A 17,697-nucleotide genomic window follows, 5' to 3' on the forward strand; every position below is an offset into this window, starting at 1 on the left:
AGCAGGTGTCGAGTTCGCCTCCAGCTCTGGGCCCCCGCCCGCCCCATGGAACTTTGTGAGTCGTTGTGTGGCCGGGCTGGGAGGCGGTGTGTGTCGTTGTGTCCCCCGGCTGGGAGGCGCTGTGTGGCCGGGCTGGGAGGCGCTGTGTGTCGTTGTGTGTCGGGGTTGGAAGGCGCTGTGTGTCGTTGTGTCCCCCGGCTGGGAGGCGGTGTGTGTCGTTGTGTGGCCGGGCTGGGAGGCGCTGTGTGTCGTTGTGTGGCCGGGCTGGGAGGCGGTGTGTGTCGTTGTGTCCCCCGGCTGGGAGGCGCTGTGTGTCGTTGTGTGTCGGGGTTGGAAGGCGCTGTGTGTCGTTGTGTCCCCCGGCTGGGAGGCGCTGTGTGTCGTGTGGCCGGGCTGGGAGGCGCTGTGTGTCGTTGTGTCCCCCGGCTGGGAGGCGGTGTGTGTCGTTGTGTCCCCCGGCTGGGAGGCGCTGTATGGCCGGGCTGGGAGGCGCTGTGTGTCGGGGTTGGAAGACGCTGTGTGTCGTTGTGTCCCCCGGCTGGGAGGCGCTGTGTGTCCTGCACCCTGCGCCGGGATCGCTCCCGGGCCGCTCTGCGCCGGCCGGGCCGGGCCGGGGGCGGGCGCTAATTGGGCGTGTTTTGCTTTCTCCGGGACTTTCACAGCATGGCCCGGGGAGGAGGCGGTGGGACGGGACTCCAGGGCGGAGCTGGGGCACCGGGCGCCTCTCCCTGGCAGTGCGGGGCGCGGAGGCAGCTGCGCAAGGCCCGGCCTCGGCGCCGATCGAGGCGATGGCCACGCTGAAGCTGCTGATGGTTGGGGACAGCGCGGTGGGGAAGTCCAGGTGCGGAACGCGCTCCGGGAGCGGCGGGGCCGGTTTCGGGGGTGGGGGTCCTGGGAGGCCGCTGGGCCTGTGCGGCCTGCTCACCCGTCTCTGCTTTTCCCGCAGTCTCTTGCTGAGATTCACCGATGACACGTTTGAGCCGCACTTGAACCCCACGATAGGTGAGTGCTGCGAGCTTCCCTGGCCGGGCTCCGGGGGATCTCTTAGCTCTCGTGCGCGAGCTCCAGGCCGCCCCGGGGGAGTCCCCCAAACCTGCAGCGTTACAGGGGGTAGGAGGTTGAAATAGGGCAGGTGTAAGGAGCCAGGGCCAGCGATGACACCGGCTGTAGGGATCCGGATTTGGGAGAGGGAGGAGGAGCGCGGCAGAGGCCTCCTAAAGGGGATCGCGAGGCTTTCATAACTGGCTGTTATGACCACACGCAGCCTGTGTTTGTTCATGCGTTTTCTCCGTGTGAGAGGCTGTGTACACCCTGTGCTGTGAGGGGACTGTACCTCTGCCGTGTCGCGAGGTACCAAATGTTGGCGAACTTCATAGCAACTAAACTAAACGCAGAGAAGCAGCCGCGTTAGTCTGTCGCAAAAAGAAAAGGACTACTAGCTGCACCGTAGAGACGAACCAATTTAGTTAGTCTCGAATAAGGTGCCACTAGCACTCCTTTTCTTTAAACGCAGAGAGTAGCAAAGCCTCTCGCTGGGTTTGTCCTGACATTGCTTCCCTCTCTTTTGCATACCAGGTGTTGATTTTAAAGTTAAGAAAATGATGGTTGATGGCAATCCAGTGCAACTTGCAATATGGGTAAGTTTTGCCCAGGACGGATAAAGACAAAAAGCCTGCCCTTTTATATTACTAAAGTTTGCTGTACTTTAAAACAGTGTTTAGTAGTGAATGGGTATGCGGCATACACAGTATCTTGAGTATTTAAGTACCATGGTTCTGCTACTGTAAAATTGTGTGAAGTGGGCTAGGCTCCTTTTTTGAAAAGCTTGTCACATTTCATCACTTTCATCCTGAGGTTTATTTCCACTGCAGCATAAATTCCAAGGGCTCACTCCTGCCATTACATATGCAGCTGGGATTCACTTCAGGTGAACAGATAGCAAGTGATAAGGGGTGTGTGTGTGTGTGTGTGTGTGGAGGGGGTAATATGTGCCTAAATAAGACACAGCTTCAAATATCAGGTCTGTCCCTAAAAAATCGGGACATCTGGTCAGCTTAGCTTCACTCGTTCTTCTGGACTGCTCTGCTGTGCATTAATGGACTTGACAAGACACAGCCATGCATGAAAGGGGAGGGTTGAGCCCCAGGTAGACAACCCTTGAACAGCCAAGACCTAATGGGGATGAAATGCCCAAAACAGCTACTGTATGGATTTGGCAGTATTATTTCTATTAGCTGTTTTGCATTGAACTCACGGAGCACCATGCTGAAAACAAACTCTAGACAGTTTTATTTCGACACTTGCCATGCATTGCCCCATTCCATCAATTAATGGGAAAGGGGAATTTAGTGTTGTAATCTCTGTTTAAGGCTAAAGACCTATTTTCAGAGGGTCTGAGCCTTCGCCCACAACTGTTGGCTTCAGTGGAGGAATTCAGAACCTCTGAAAATTAGGACACCAGACTACAACTGCATGGGAAGTATAATTATAATATTTTTAAAGCTTCCTCTCCACACCCACATCCACAGTACTTGGTGCTCAGTGCAACAGAATGATCATGTTCTAAAATACCCCAAATAAAAATCTATTTAAAAATGTCCCACTTAAAATTAAAAGAAAAACTTGAAACTTTCTCACTCTCCCAAAAATATATTTATACATGATGCCTATTATTCTCCTCTCTGTTTGTTTTCCGCCCCTCTCCTCTTTCAGATCCTCAGCTTTTCTTGTTTAAGTGAGGTGAGGGAGACTGAAATTAAACTCAGGAAGAGAAGGCTCCATACACATGAGGGCACAATTGTCTGTCAGCCTCAGATCTAAAAGGTGGATTGTGGGGGGGTAGATGCTCATATGCATGAGACCTCGTATACATTATCTTGGACCAATACTATTAAGGCTTTAAAATAAAAACAAAACAAAAAATGCTATCATAGGTAACCTGCCAGTTTGCATAATTTACACACTGATTGTATATAAAGCAGGAGTAATACAATCATGGTTGTTCAAACCAGGGAGGAAATATGCTTCTTGCATTCTGAACAAGTTGCAAGCAAAGAAGCAGCTCTGCCAAGAGGGAATTCAAATAACCAAGCCTCAGTCACAAGGCTGTGTCTTGCTGTTCTGAGCTTAAAATCAAGGGCAGAGCCTGTGCAAATTGTGCTACTGAAAAAGATACCTTTGCAGCAGTATGTTAACAGCATCAGGAGAAATCACTCATTACTGACGTGAAGCTGTATTATATAAAAGAAAATCCATAAACAAGCCGCCAATCCCCAGAAAGATGTGCAGAGTCCATCTTTGTTTAAGGTTTATGCCAGTTTACTGTGTACTGTGCATAGGTACTCTGATGACTGGTGCTCTGTAAAAATTAAAAATCATAGATAAGGTTGAAAATAATAAATTTGTTTTTCCGGCTGTTCTGGAATTAGTATTTGGAAAACAAATAAGATTTCAAAAGCTTGGTGGGGAAATTGGTCATCTCTAGAATATCAAACAGACTTGGAACATAGCACTTGCCCTGCATTCTGTGTACTTTACAATTTCATAAAGGCTCAGCAGGGAATGTTCTGAAATTCCCTGTGGCTGTATGTGATCTGCCTTAGCATGCCAGATGTTAAAGCAGAGCTGCTTATTTCTAAGAACATCACTTTTGTGTAGTGGCTTTAAAATCTTTCCTCTTCTTTTCCATTAGTCAGGTATCCAGGAGAAATTTTTTAAGTGTTTATTTTACTAAGATTGCATCAGACACTGCAGGATTTTCATTATTATTAAAACTGAGGATAACATTTAGAAGCCATTTCTTTTTTGTTCTTTCATATTGACAGTTGCATTGGTACAAAGGAGTGCTCTGCTGTTGTATCCTTTTGTACTTGGAGGTTTAAGGGTATAATAACAAACTGCTTAATAAAAACAGGTCAGCCCTTGTAAGTGAATACCATGCCAAACCTATGATTGAATATTTGCTTAACAAAGTAGAGAAATTACATGATGGTGTAGATGTCCAGCATGTCTAGGTATTGTAATCCTTACATATATTTAAATGGAAATTTCTGAGGCAGACTCATAGACTTTCAGGCCAGAAGGGACCATCGTGATCATCTAGTGTGACCTCATTGCAGGCCACAGAACGTCACCCACCCACTCCTATAAGGAACCCATAATCTCTGGCTGAGTTACTGAAGTCCTCAAAACATGATTTAAAGACTTCAGGTTACAGAGAAATCCACCATTTACACTAGTTCAAACCAGCAAGGACCTGTTCCTCATGCTGCAGAAGAAGGTGAACCCCTGCCCCCCCGCGAGTCTCTGCCAACCTGGCCCTGGGGGAAAATTCCTTCCTGACCCCAAATATGGTGATGAGTTAGACCCTGAGCATGTGGACAAAATCCACTAGCTAGACATCTGGGAAAGAATTCTCTGTCATAACTAAGAGAGCTTCCCAACTAGTGTCCCATCACGGGCCGTTGGAGACATTTGCTACTTGCTGTTGCAGATTGACTATATGCCATTGTAGGCAGTTGCATCACACCACCCCCTTCCTAAACTTTACAGGCTCAGTCTTGAAGCCAGTTAGATTTTTTTGCCCCCATTACTCCCCTTGGACGGCTGTTCCAGAACTTCACTTTCACTCCTCTGATGATTAGAAACCTTTGCCTAATTTCAAGCCTTAAATTTATTGATGGCCAGTTTATATCCATTTGTTCTTGTGTCAACACTGGCACTTAACTTAAATAAAAGAAATCGTGGGTAAAATTTCATATTCCTTTGCCCCTTTATAGTCCTTTCTGTGCGGGTTTGGATTTCATAATGCACTCTGGAAATGTTTGAAGTCTTTCTGGAGGGAAATATAGGGTATTGCACTAATAATTGAATTGACCTGTAAATAACTTTTAATCTAATTTCTCATCTGCTTGGGATCCTGCTAGCCTCAAAATGTTTTACACATACCGGGCCCTCTTCTTCTACTGCAGGATAAGCCAATAGAAGAATCAAACCCACTGTCTGCTCCTCCTGCCTGCAGTGTAGTGTCTTGCACTGGATGAATATTTATTCCCATTTCCTCACCTCTTCCACTTCCAACCGTGCTCATTGTATATATAGTATTATTTTGCTTGCAGTATTATTCCCTTATTTATTTTTAAATGGCCTTCCAGATCTGAGTCCCATTGGCTTTTCTCACCTCTTTACTCTGGTTCAGAGGCTGACATCCTCTTTAACTTTAAACTTCAATTATAACCTCTCTTTTTTCATGGTTTTTCTTTTCATCTCATCACTTTTCCAAATATTTGTTGCCTGTTTCCCTGACTCTACATCGCCTATGCTTTATGTATCCTAATCGCAGGATTCCAGGTCAAAGCAGTGTTAACTTTTTCTGTTTATGCCGCATATTGCAAATTACCCTTTAGTTCTAAATCTTTTTGGTTTTTCCTCTGTAGGATACAGCGGGACAGGAACGGTTTAGAACACTGACTCCCAGTTATTACCGAGGAGCTCAAGCTGTTATTTTAGGTAGGAGGAATATGATTAGCACAACTGTGAAATCATTATCACTAACTAAATTTTAATACCTCTTTACCAAAAGTAGTGGTATTCACTTAAAAGGCAAGAGGAGAAATTAACATGGTTTTAACAATATGCCTGCTCCACTAGGCTGAGTTTTGGCTCCTAACCTTTATCAGCAGGAAATGATGAGTCTTCAGAACATTTTATACTGAAAAGCTGTAGACTTTATATTACAGACAACTCAACCATTGAGCAGATGCATTCTCAGCTTTATAGTAATTTCTGTTTGGAGTGTTTCTGGTTACAAAGCAAATTGTTTTCCAAGTCTGCTTTTCCTGAGACATTTTTATTTCCCTCTTCAGAAACAATATCAAATGTGCCTGGTGAAAAGCACAAATAACTTATGGCAGGTCCCATTCTTTGTGATCACATGAGTTGAAAAAATCTGATTCCTATTGTCAAGTGATTATGAAAGCTGAATAACCTGCTATACAGAATATACATTCCTTCTGTGGTATGGTCTGCCACTCTATTCAACTAATTAGTGATAAGTAAGCACAGTTGTGGAGTTACCAATAACCAGAAGTCTCTTTTTAAAAGAGTACTGAAAATTCCAAATGTCTGTTGCTAACCCACACATGAACACACTCCGCTGCCCCCTTAAATACATAACTTTCTATTTTAAAATGTCCTGCAGTTCCACTGTCAGCTCTTGAATTCAAGGCTAGTAACAGCATAAAGCCCCAGCTGTTAGGTTGGGTTCCCCAACCTTAAATATTACAGGAACAGGTGTTTGTTTCCTATCATCACTATACTTACTCTGAGTCATCAGGGATTAGAATTGCCATTCCTACTGTCCGAGAGATCACATCTACTACTCCTACAATTATCTGAAAGTAATCTCAAATGAATAAAGACATAAGAAATGAGGGCAGCACTAATGCAGTAAAAATAGCCCAGGAATCTGCAGTTGACCATGTCCCTTTCTTTTGTTGCTAGTGTATGATGTCACGAGAAAAGACACTTTCACAAAACTAATGACCTGGCTGAACGAGCTGGAGACGTATGCTACGCGGAGCAACATTGTAAAAATGTTAGTTGGCAATAAAATTGACAAGGTCAGTTTAGAGCTGTGTCATCTTATGCTCATACACTTGGTTCTCATTCGTGGTCAGTAGGTGTTTCCTATGCACCAGGAGGCTCACAGCCCTGCATGCAGCATACCTGGTCTGTGCCGCTTTGACTGAAAAACCTGAAATGGGGCAGGCTGGAGATCTCCTTTCCTTGCTGCCTCCTCTTAGAGGCAGAAGGTTGTTTGGGAATTTTGTGCAAAATTTTGTGACATGATCTAAATCAGGTGAGCTGTTGTAAAACAAGATTAAGAATGGAGAGAGCAAATCATATTTAATGAAAAGAAACTACACTGGAACTCTTCCTGAGCATCTCTAGTGAAGTGCCATCCGAGTTACAAGACCCCACCCTCTCTCCCCTGCTGTCCCTTCCTCCTGACCCTTTGGCCAAGCGGTATGTCTTAGACTCAGCCTCTGGGTCTCCCTGTAGGTGTTACCTCTGGGTTTCAGATCTGCTGTCATTCTCCCTCCTCGTCTGACTCATAGCACTGTTAAACTGTTTAGTTTTCTTCAATGGGCCTCATTTCCCATCTTAACTACTGCAGCCTCCTCGTCGCTCGCCTCCCTAACACACACCTCACCCCCTCCAATCGGTTCAGAAGGCAGTGACTAGAATCGTCTTTCTTGCTCATCGCTCTGACAGCATCACTCTCTCTGAATGCCTCCACTGACTCGATCTGTATCATCACACTGCGTTCAAGCTTCTTGTGCTTGCCTTCAAGGCCCTTTACAGTTCTGCTCCTTCCTCCTTGTCCACTCTTGTCATGTTATCTCCTGAAGACGCTTCCAGCCTTGTCTACCCATTTGTCAGCCTCACACACTAACATCTCCACTCTTTCTCCTACACTGGTCTTTATGAACAACTCCTCCTTTAGTCTAACGATCCAGTCAGTGATTTAACCGCTCTGCAGGTGAAAACTTGGTGTCTGAATCTGTGTTTCCTCTGTGAGTCAAATATTTCTTTAGTCACTTTTCAACTAACTAAAACTTTCGTGAATCTCACCCTGTTCTTCAGAATCAATCAGAGGTAACAGACAAAGGTCAGTTGACTCAAAATTCTGTATCTGTCCAGTTATTACCTTCCTGATTTTTACCATCTTTTAGACCCTTTAATTTTTTCTGTAGCTATTTTGAAATGCTGTAGTGGATCCAGGGATCTTTCCACGATTATATTGCTCTCAGTATCAGTACAACTATGATATTTTTAAACCAGTGTTACAGTGGTTGTAAAGCCTAATGGAACCATTCAGTCATTTATGATCACCATATAGACTTATGGATTTGCAGCAACAATTCGATGTGTCTGGAGGAGTTTTAGAAAATATACCCATAATGACACTTTTCCTTGGAGTTCCCAAGATCTGGCAAGTATAGCATATTTTACTTTTATTCTTTTCTTTTCTCTGCAGCCAGATCGTGAGATAAACAAAACAGAGGGACTCCAGTTTGCTAGGAAACACTCAATGCTCTTTATAGGTATGCAGTTCTTTGCCAATAAAGATATACAAACAGGATAGTTATTTTGTTGCAGCTGAGCATGAATGAACAGAATGCCGCTCTCCTCCAGGCCATTATTCTTTGTTACTCTTGGGCTATTGCAGCTACAGATGGCTGAAAGCAGTGAGTACCTTTCAGATTCACCTTTCGTTAAATTAACATGACTCCTTTACTGCCTTGGTGTCTTATGTGTGCACAGAGAACCTTATTTTCTGAGGTGCTGCATATTTACCTGATCTGGAGTTTTGGGTGCCTGAAAGTTAGGCCCATAATGTGTACCTAACAGATTGGCACCAGTCTAACCCTTATCTTGCAGACATTAATAATTTCAATTGAAAATAAGATTAGTGTCATTGACTGGGAGCCACATTTAAATCTGTGACTTAAAAGTAAGATGTGTTGTATTGTGTTCCCAAACCCCAGAGCCTTACTCTGCTCAGACTGGAATCTTTATCCGGGGCTGATACCCAGAATTTTGACCAGTTCCTATTTTCCAACTTTGAGTTTTTTGTACAGTTATGGAGGTGAATTTATAGCCAATTGTAGAATGCAGTCTGTCTTGGGGAAGATGGTATCATGGTGAAGATGAGCAAAGATGCAATGAAATGAGAACCTACAAGTGGTGAAGCCTCTTGAAATGTAGGGTTGGAAGGACCTAAAGGGGTCATCTAGTCCATTGCCCTACAGTAAGGCAGAATTAACTATGAAGCAGAACAAATGAGTATAGGGAGAACTTTACATTCTAGAGCCATCTTTTTCTAAAAATATATTTGCAGGATCGATCACAACCTGAGGAGAAGTTTCAATTTAAAAATGCAAAAAGGAAGGGGAAACAATGGAGTTCCCTTTAGAGGTAATTAGACTCTTCAGGCTGCTGTGGGATGATTTGTCAGTAAACTCGAGCTCTGAGGAGGAAAAAAGTTCAGCTGCAAATAACAAAATAGCATCCCTTCCCCTCCAAAGATAATTGTTTTATAAAGCGGAAAATTCTGTGCAAAAAAAGGAATTATTGGTTTTACCCTCTTTCTAGAGACCAGTGCTAAAACACGGGATGGAGTACAATGTGCCTTTGAGGAAGTGGTCATAAAGATCTTACAGACTCCAGGACTTTGGGATACAGACAAACAAAAGTGCGGAGTCCAGTTGGAGACTGCAGCACACACAGAGGAAGACTTTTGTGGTGGATACTGTACACTTACTTAAATTCACAGATGCCTGTTCCATCCGACCAGCTGGACTTTCAGGCATGTTGCTAAGGGCTTCCAAAGACACAAACCAACTTCCATTCTGGACACATGTGATTTATGCTATGGGACCAACTCAGATGGGTTAGCTGCATACATTTATGAGTTCGTTTCAACACACCTGCCTGGTTTTAAAATAATAGATTTGATGGTTACTATATTGTCAAAAATGGAATGGATATTTATTTGCATGAATCATGGTGCCTCTTGCTCCGACATTCTTTGCTCAAAAACAGTTGTTACGCTTTTGTACTCTTCTTCCCTCTTATCTTCCCCTGTGTGTAACATACAATTTGATACTGAAATTTTCAACTTGCACTAAAATAAGACTATAGTGTCAGATAGCAGCAGAGTGTTAGTCGTCAGAGGGCTAATACTGGAGCCAAGCTGTCCAACCCACAGTCTTTACTGAAAAGCTTTCAATCGCTACAGTAAGCGTGCAAGGTCCTCAGGCAGCCACGTTCCCTTGAAGTGTTGAAAAGACACTTCCCATGCTACAATCTGGGATAATCACTGATTCTGCCTCCCTGGTTCAGGTACTTTTATGTGCTGGGACTTCCTCCGAGACCTTTTCCACTGGGCTTATCCAGAACATTTCATCCAGTTCTCTCGGATCCAAAAACTCAGTTCAACTCCAGCTCATCATTCAGGTTATTTCATTAGGCATGGAACAGTTCTATGCCCACACTAGCCAGGCCTAGACGCCGGTGGTTTAGATACAGGGTGACATCACAATTGCAAATCATATCACACACTACACATTTTTCTAGCTCCTAACAGCTATACTTTTTAAATGTAATTGGTTTGGACATCATACGGATCAAGTAAGGACCAGTTGCTTTGCTGATTGTGTAGGGCCCAATCACTTATGTCCTCACCTTAGCTACATTTTAAGCTTATCAGTTCAAAGTATTCCCACTTACCTCAGCTCGTCCCAAAACACTGTCTCCAGAAGTCAGCCTGTCATACCCTTGTTTTACAATTTAACCTTGCACTCAAATTGAGCTATATGTAAGTTTACTCATGACCAGCAAGATCTAGGCCTACACTATGTAGTATATGTTGCTGCTAACCATTCCCAAGTCGGATGTAATCTAGCTGCCTATCCAAAATACTCTGGGTGAGGACAGTCATCATTTCAGTGTCATACTCTTGAAGAGGTAGCCTTTTTCCATTAACTTCTCCTTTGCAAACCCAGGAGTTTACATGCAGCTCTGTGTAGATTTATGCCTCACTGTTTCTTACATAATTTCTACCACCAGCTAGGATCAGTGACTATTAAAACTGTATTGGTTTAGGCTCTAATTCCACAAGCCACTTCTACAGTGCAGATCCCCACTGCAATTAACAAGGCTGTGTGTGGGCCCAGTGGTCTGCCTGGGTGGAGTACCTTACAGGATCAGGAATGTAGTCAAGTCTCCCTTCAAACTGTAAATGTGATCAATACAAAATCTGGTTTAAAGCTATGTGACAGCAAGTGAGGTTCTACAGGATTTTCCACTGAAAATGAGATCCTTCTGTCCATTTTCTTACAATTTCCATAGTGGAGTTCTGGTAATTAGTTGCCACTTACCTTTATTATTTCCCATTACACTGAATCATTTCTCTTCATATAAGAGTTTGAGTTACTACTAGCATGACACTTAGGAAAGTTAAGACAAATCAATTAAAGTAGTGAAGTCAGCATGCCTGAATTAAAACACATTCCATCCCTGTGTGGATGCTCTCATTCAGAAGTAAAGTTGCTTTAGTTCATTGTAGCTTATTTCTCCTTGTCCCATGCAGACAAGCCCTAACATTCATCCCTTGAATAACATAAAGGTCCGAAGCTTCTGTTGAATGAATAAGAAGAGAACAAAAGGGAATTTAAGGGTGAGAGTAGGTGGCGGGGGATTGGCTGGGATCAGGAGGAAATCTGAATTCATGGAATCAGAAATAGAAGAGACTGAGAAGGGCATCTTAGAGTTGCAGCTATAATACTTACCATAGAATCATATCAGGGTTGGAAGGGACCTCAGGGGGTCATCTAGTCTGACCCCCTGCTCAAAGCAGGACCATTCCCCAATTTTTGCCCCAGATCCCTAAATGGCCCCCTCAAGGATTGAGCTCACAACCCTGGGTTTAGCAGGCCAATGCTGAAACCACTGAGCTATCCCTCCCCCCAACATTATACTTAAGGTTGGCTTACCTTTCAGCCCTTAAAAATTACAGGCAGTGTTCCCTATGTGCATAGCTGTTTCTGAAGCTGTTTCTGAACTCCTATCACAAGTTCCAGAACTGCAGTGTGACCATGGGTGAGAGAGCATGTGTATGCACGCAGCACGTGTACAGTCATTGCTGCGTGCAGCTGCTTCCATTCTGTGACTGTCCTGCTGCCATGCCTAGATACTATGCTAACTGGTGCTATGTGAATACCATAGAGTCAATAACTGGAGTCTACCACCCTCTCAGTAGGAGTTCGCTACTCATCAGCTACTGGACTAAATGTAACAAACTGCCTCTCCTACCGTACAAACCAGTAATATGCCCCAGCCTCCTTGTCTGTAATACTGAACGTCATTTCACAGTATTTGTATCTTCTCTCTACATCTGTCAGCATGGGCTCCAAGCTCTGTAGTAGCTATATGGACGTAAACTATTTAATGATTCCTAAAATATGCTGTTGCTTTAAAATAATGGCTGTTTAATAGCTCCCTCCTGTTGTAGTCTACTTTTGCACTTTAAATTAATTGTACTGGCAAGATCCTGCTACTCCACCCCCCACATATGGGTAAGTAGTATCAATAACTAAGCAGTGTGTAGGTCTCTAGCTACGCACTCTCATTATTACTAATTAGAATTAGACCACCCACATGCAGACATTTAAGAATGTACCCTGCCATGAAAAATGCACACCTTTATGTGCATGGAATATTACTGTAATAGAAAATAGTTTAATTGGTCTTTTTAATACAGTATTTTTAGAGTTTCAAATGGACACTCATATCAAACATGACCCCATCTTAGGTTTGATAAAATTAAACTTTTAAAAAACTGAAACATCATAGAAATGTCTCCATGAATGTTATGCATTCCAGTGGAAACGGCTTAGTTAAAAAAAAAAAAGTTGTTTGCTTTTCAACTATTTTATCTTTGAAGTAGTGCAAGAAAACCTAAAAATGAAATTGTCTAGAAGCCAACTATAAAGAAAAACAAAAGTCTTCAAGATGAGAGTTGCAAACAGTGCCCAAACAGCATAAACAGGAAACATCAGATAATTAAAACTGGAAGAATTTTAAAATTCAAACTGTTGTATGTAACATCTGAAGAAAATAATAATAAAAATCCCCTACTGAGTCTCACTATTAAAGACCACTGTCAAGTTAGAAATAATTATTGAATTTTAACTTTTAGTGTATAATAAAGCATTTGATGGTAATACCTATCAAGTCCATAAAAATAAATCACACGTTTTCTTTCTTAACGTTTTCTAATATGTTGCGTGTCATGTGTATTAGTGTAATACAACAAATGTAATATAAAATTATTTATTTATAAATATAAACATTCTGCTACTTGCCAGATTTGTCCTACCTTATTTTGAAGCAATTATGGGCCTGATTCTGTACTGTCTTGTTCCTTGTAGAGTCATTTTCATTTGTGTAAAATGGGTGTATAAAACTGCCACTGGTGTAAGTGAGTGGATAGTTCGGATATGCCTAAGTAAATGATGGTGTCAGGTGCAAAGCAGTTGGAGAATCAGCCCTTGCATGTTTTCCTGTACTGAAATCTGAGTCTGAAGAACATGCTACAAAGTCAGGGGGCACTTGATGAGCTCAATCAAACACAGACCAATGAGAAAATGTTTAAATCCTAAAGCAGCTTTTAAATATTCTTAGCAACAGCTGTAGAACCATGGCCTCTTAGAAAACCAGCCTAAAGAATAACATCTCACTTCACCTTACTGGCTGCAATGTATAAAATGTGACTATTGGAAAGATGGTGATTCAGGTCAATTCATCACAAAGTAAAAGAGAATGGTGGTTTGCTGGTGTGCCCCACCACAAATTCACATGCACAGTGTGTTACATCTCACAAAAGGGACAGCTGTTTCAGCCCTCAACAGTCGGTTTGCAGAATGTAAATGTTACATAATTCAGTCCTGTTCATATCTACTGTATATCACCACAAACAGGGAGTCCAGACAGAGGCAGGGAAACTGAGACGGAGCCCTGTATGTGAGCTAGTGAAGCAAGGAGGTTGAGTGGGTAAGCTCAGATGGGTATTTTGGGGGACTCTGGAGGAAGAAGTGAGATATCAGAAGACTGGGATGCATCTGAAAATTGTCTGGAACATGGATATGGTGTTATGATGCAGCAGGCAGGAGAGCCCTTAATGTGGGATGGGTGAGTGAGCAGAAGCTGAGAAGTAGGATGGGTCCAGATCTAATGCATCCAAGGATGCTGAGGGAGTTGGCTGATGTGACTGCAGAGTCATTGGCCATTATCTTTGAAAATGTATGGCGATTGGCGGAGGTCCCGGACAATTGGAAAAAGGCAAATATAGCGTCCATGTTTTTAAAAGGAAAGAAAGAGAACCTGGAGAACTACAGACCTTTCAGCCTCACTTCAGTCCCCGGCAAAATCATGGAGCAGGTCCTCAAGGAATCCATTTTGAAGCACTTGGAGGAGAGGAAAGTGATCAGGAACAGTCAACATGGATTCACCAAGGGCAAGTCATGCTTCACCAACCTGATTGCCTTCTATGATGAGATAACTGACTTTGTGGATATGGGAAAAGTGGTGGATGTGATATATCTTGACTTTAGCAAAGCTTTTGATATGGTTTCCCACAGTATTCTTGCCAGCAAGTTAAAGAAGTATGTATTGGATGACTGGACTATAAGGTGGATAGAAAGCTGGCTCGATCGTCGGGCTCAACAGGTAGTGATCAATGGCTCAATGTCTAGTTGGCAGCCAGTATCAAGCAGAGTGCCCCAGGGGTTGGTCCTGGGGCTGGTTTTGTTCAACATCTCTATTAATGATCTGAATGATGGGATGAATGGCACCCTCAGCAAATTCACAGATGACACTAAGCTAGGGAGGAGAGGTAGAAATGCTGGAGGGTAGGGATAGGGTCCAGAATGACCTAGACAAATTGGAGGATTGGGCCAAAAGAAATCTGATGAGGTTGAACAAGGACAAGTGCAGAGTTCTACATTTAGAAGGAAGAATCCCATGTACTGCTACAGGCTGGGGACCAACTAGCTAAGCAGCAGTTCTGCAGAAACAGACCTGGGGATTACAGTGGATGATAAGATGGATATGAGTCAGCAGTGTGCCCTTGTTGCCAAGAAGGCCAAAGGCATATTGGGCTGCATTAGTAGGAGCGTTGGAGCAGACTGAGGGAAGTGAGGCCACATCTAGAGTATTGCATCCAGATTTGGGCCCCCCACTACAGAAAGGATGTGGACAAATTGGAGGGAGTCCAGCAGAGGGCAATGAAAATGATTAGGGGGCTGGGGCACATGACTTATGAGGAGAGGCTGAGGGAACTGGGGTTATTTAGTCTGCAGAAGAGAAGAGTGAGGGAGGGATTTGATAGCAGCCTTCAACTACCTGAAGGGGGGTTCCAAAGAAGATGGAGCTAGGCTGTTCTCAGTGGTGGCGGATGACAGAACAAGGAGCAATGGTCTCAAATTGCAGTGCGGGAGGTCTAGGTTGGATATTAGGAAACACTATTTCACTAGGAGGGTGGTGAAGCCTGGAATGGGTTAACTAGGGAGGGGGTGGAATCTCCATCCTTAGAGGTTTTTAAGGCTCGGCTTGACAGAGCCCTGGCTGCGATGATTTAGTTGGTGTTGGTCCTGCTTTGAGCAGAGGATTGGACTAGATGACTTCCTGAGGTCTCTTCCAACCTGAATATTCTATGATTCTATGTGGGTGCTACCTCAAGGGATGGTGTGGAGAAGTGAGAGACCTGCTGACAATGCACTGTTCTAGCTGAAGTGCTTATAGCACAGCGTAACTCCTGCTTCTCAAGGGGTTAGTGTTGGTCTTATCTCCCATATTAAGAAGCAGGGGAGCTCACCTCCAACAGCCCTGGGTATCATTCCAATATGTCATGCCATTTGTATGCACTCAGTTCTGAGGACAGACATGACTCCTGTGCAGTGCCATGATTCCATTTTTCCTCCATAAGAAAGATGGCTTTATGGGTAAAGCATAGGGCTGAAAAGAGATGTGGTGCTCTGCTGCTTCCCAACTATGGGCAAGTCACTTATCTGGTCAGTGCCACAGTTCTTATCTGTCAGGTTGGAATGGCATTTGCTTCCCTCCTAAGTGTGCAGTGAAGCCTGATTCATTAATGTCAGAAACTGATTTGTCCTTCTCTGTTACCTCCTAGCCACAGATCTTTCCAAATGCGGCTTCCTTTGTTTTAATTCCACAAGGCTCCATTGTCTCCTGTCTGGAGGGGGGGAACCTGCTTCTCCCTGTGTTTGGACACAGACTTGAAAGCATAATATCGGTGAATATCCATAATGCCTCAGCTAGTGTTAATACAGATATTTCACAATGATATTAATCATCAATGTGGCACTAGCTTTCATAAAAGACCTTAACTGCACTTTTATAATATAGTAATATTGTATACAATCAGTTGATTCAATTACTTATCATTTGAGGTTCAGACCCGTGGAAGAGCCTATCTCCCTCACTCACTAAGTTGATGGCTTTGTTTGCCTTTTATGTACATGTACCTTTGTTGTATCTGCCTGGTTGGTCAGACAAACAAATACACATTCTGTTGTTTAGGGCACAATGAGCTGATGCATTGCTTGCCAAACACATTTTAATAACGTAATTCTAGCACATATCCATAACTCATTGTACACATCCCGTTCATACAACATGCAATAATTTTAAGTATCAGTGTGATATTAGTTTTCCAATGATAGTTTACATGAGACCTTTTACATCCAGATTATGACAACAGTTTGTTAGCTGTAGTGAGTATGTCAGGCCTGACGGGAGCTGCTAACAGAGCACTGAACCACAGATGCGCATCTGTGTCATACCGTCCCGTAGTACCAAGCACTAAAGGGAGCATTTCCAATGCAGTGTTTCTCTTTTCTCCTCCTTTTTCCTCTCTGTTGTTGGGCTATTTAAATTTTGAAAGAAAGGTTTATTTAGATTTAACTTTATTTCACACCTAAATTGTCAGATCATCAGTGTATTATACTGTTGCTTGCCCTAATTATCAAAAGGAAAATCTACTGAATTAGTGCTCTTGAGGCAAGGGACAGAAGAAGGCCCTGCAAGACTCTCACTTATTCAGAGGAGTGAGCCACTGTAATGGACTACTGTTTTATCAATGCCCTGCAGATGCTGTACCCTAAGGCCACCTCCACTTTTGGGAAATAGCCCAGTGTCTTATAAGATGTTTTCTGAGATATTCGTATCCATGGGGCAGAGACAGGTACAGCGTTACTGTCTGTGCAAAAGAATTATAAACTTTCCGCTTGTAATGCCCATGTTCAGTTTGGGGCTTTCCCAGTATGTGTTGTCTAATGGAATCCTCTGATCACTGTTTTTGGCTGTATTTTTTGTTTATTTGTTAGGTCACTATAGCCAATTAATCACATGACAATACTCCACAGCTTAGTTTGATTGTCCAATGAATACTAGTGGGGTTGCTTAGCACATACAACATTGCACTTTAAACTACCCTTATTGCACTGTGTTCAAAATAATTAAAAAAGAAAGAAGTATCAGAAAGGCAAATTAGAGAGTTCCAATGAAAAGTCTCTTATTCTAAGAATGTGGAAGATTCACTTAAAATGGGATGCACGGTTTCCTGAGCCAGACAGATTATCTGTCTAGGTGCTTATATGGTCCCATCACTATATTATTTCAGCACCTTCCAAGTTTTTAAATGTAGAAATAATTGATCTTCCTTCCTACCCTGGAGGAAGAATAACTTGATTAGTTTATAGAGAGATTGGGGGGGGAGGGATGCTGCATGTGCACGCTTGCATGTGTGTAGAATTTATTGAGGGAAAGGCAAATCAAAGAAATGAGTCTTGCATTTAGTTCCAAACAGAGGGAGGGGGTGGGGTAACAAACATACAAATGCACAATATTACTAGGAATTATAAGAAGCATGTAAAAAGCTACAGATTTAGAATCCTTTTTGAGCATTTGGCTGTGTGAGTAAGCTATTTTTATTAAGAAATATTTATCTGCAGTGAGAAGTTGCTTGCTGGTTGGATAATTTCACCAAAATGATTTGTTATGCTTACAGTGCTTTCTCCTATAGCAAATGCTGACCTCTGATGTCATAAG

At 43.1% G+C, this 17,697-nt stretch overlaps 2 protein-coding genes across 6 annotated transcripts in view; one reads left to right on the forward strand and one right to left on the reverse strand.

The window, feature by feature from the left end:
- The first annotated feature begins 445 nt into the window (after positions 1-445).
- On the forward strand, positions 446-12,836 carry LOC125626839 (ras-related protein Rab-18-B). Its single transcript, XM_048830338.2, has 7 exons — positions 446-841; positions 947-1,002; positions 1,576-1,637; positions 5,436-5,508; positions 6,502-6,620; positions 8,042-8,108; positions 9,160-12,836. Exons 1-7 carry the CDS (start codon positions 474-476, stop codon positions 9,330-9,332), a joined length of 918 nt encoding a protein of 305 aa, XP_048686295.1. The 5' UTR covers positions 446-473; the 3' UTR covers positions 9,333-12,836.
- Positions 12,837-16,154: 3,318 nt separating this feature from the next.
- Positions 16,155-17,697, reverse strand: part of MPP3 (MAGUK p55 scaffold protein 3) — a 114,066-nt gene continuing 112,523 nt past the window's right edge. For all 5 annotated transcript variants that reach the window (XM_075123719.1, XM_048830430.2, XM_075123718.1 and 2 more), the window contains one exon: positions 16,155-16,513. In XM_075123719.1, the coding sequence (XP_074979820.1) occupies positions 16,337-16,513 (177 nt within the window). In that variant the 3' untranslated portion in view covers positions 16,155-16,336. The remainder of the gene's footprint in view (positions 16,514-17,697) is intronic.

The sequence above is a fragment of the Caretta caretta genome, chromosome 27 (assembly GCF_965140235.1).
Source record: "Caretta caretta isolate rCarCar2 chromosome 27, rCarCar1.hap1, whole genome shotgun sequence".
Taxonomy (NCBI): Eukaryota; Metazoa; Chordata; order Testudines; family Cheloniidae; genus Caretta; species Caretta caretta.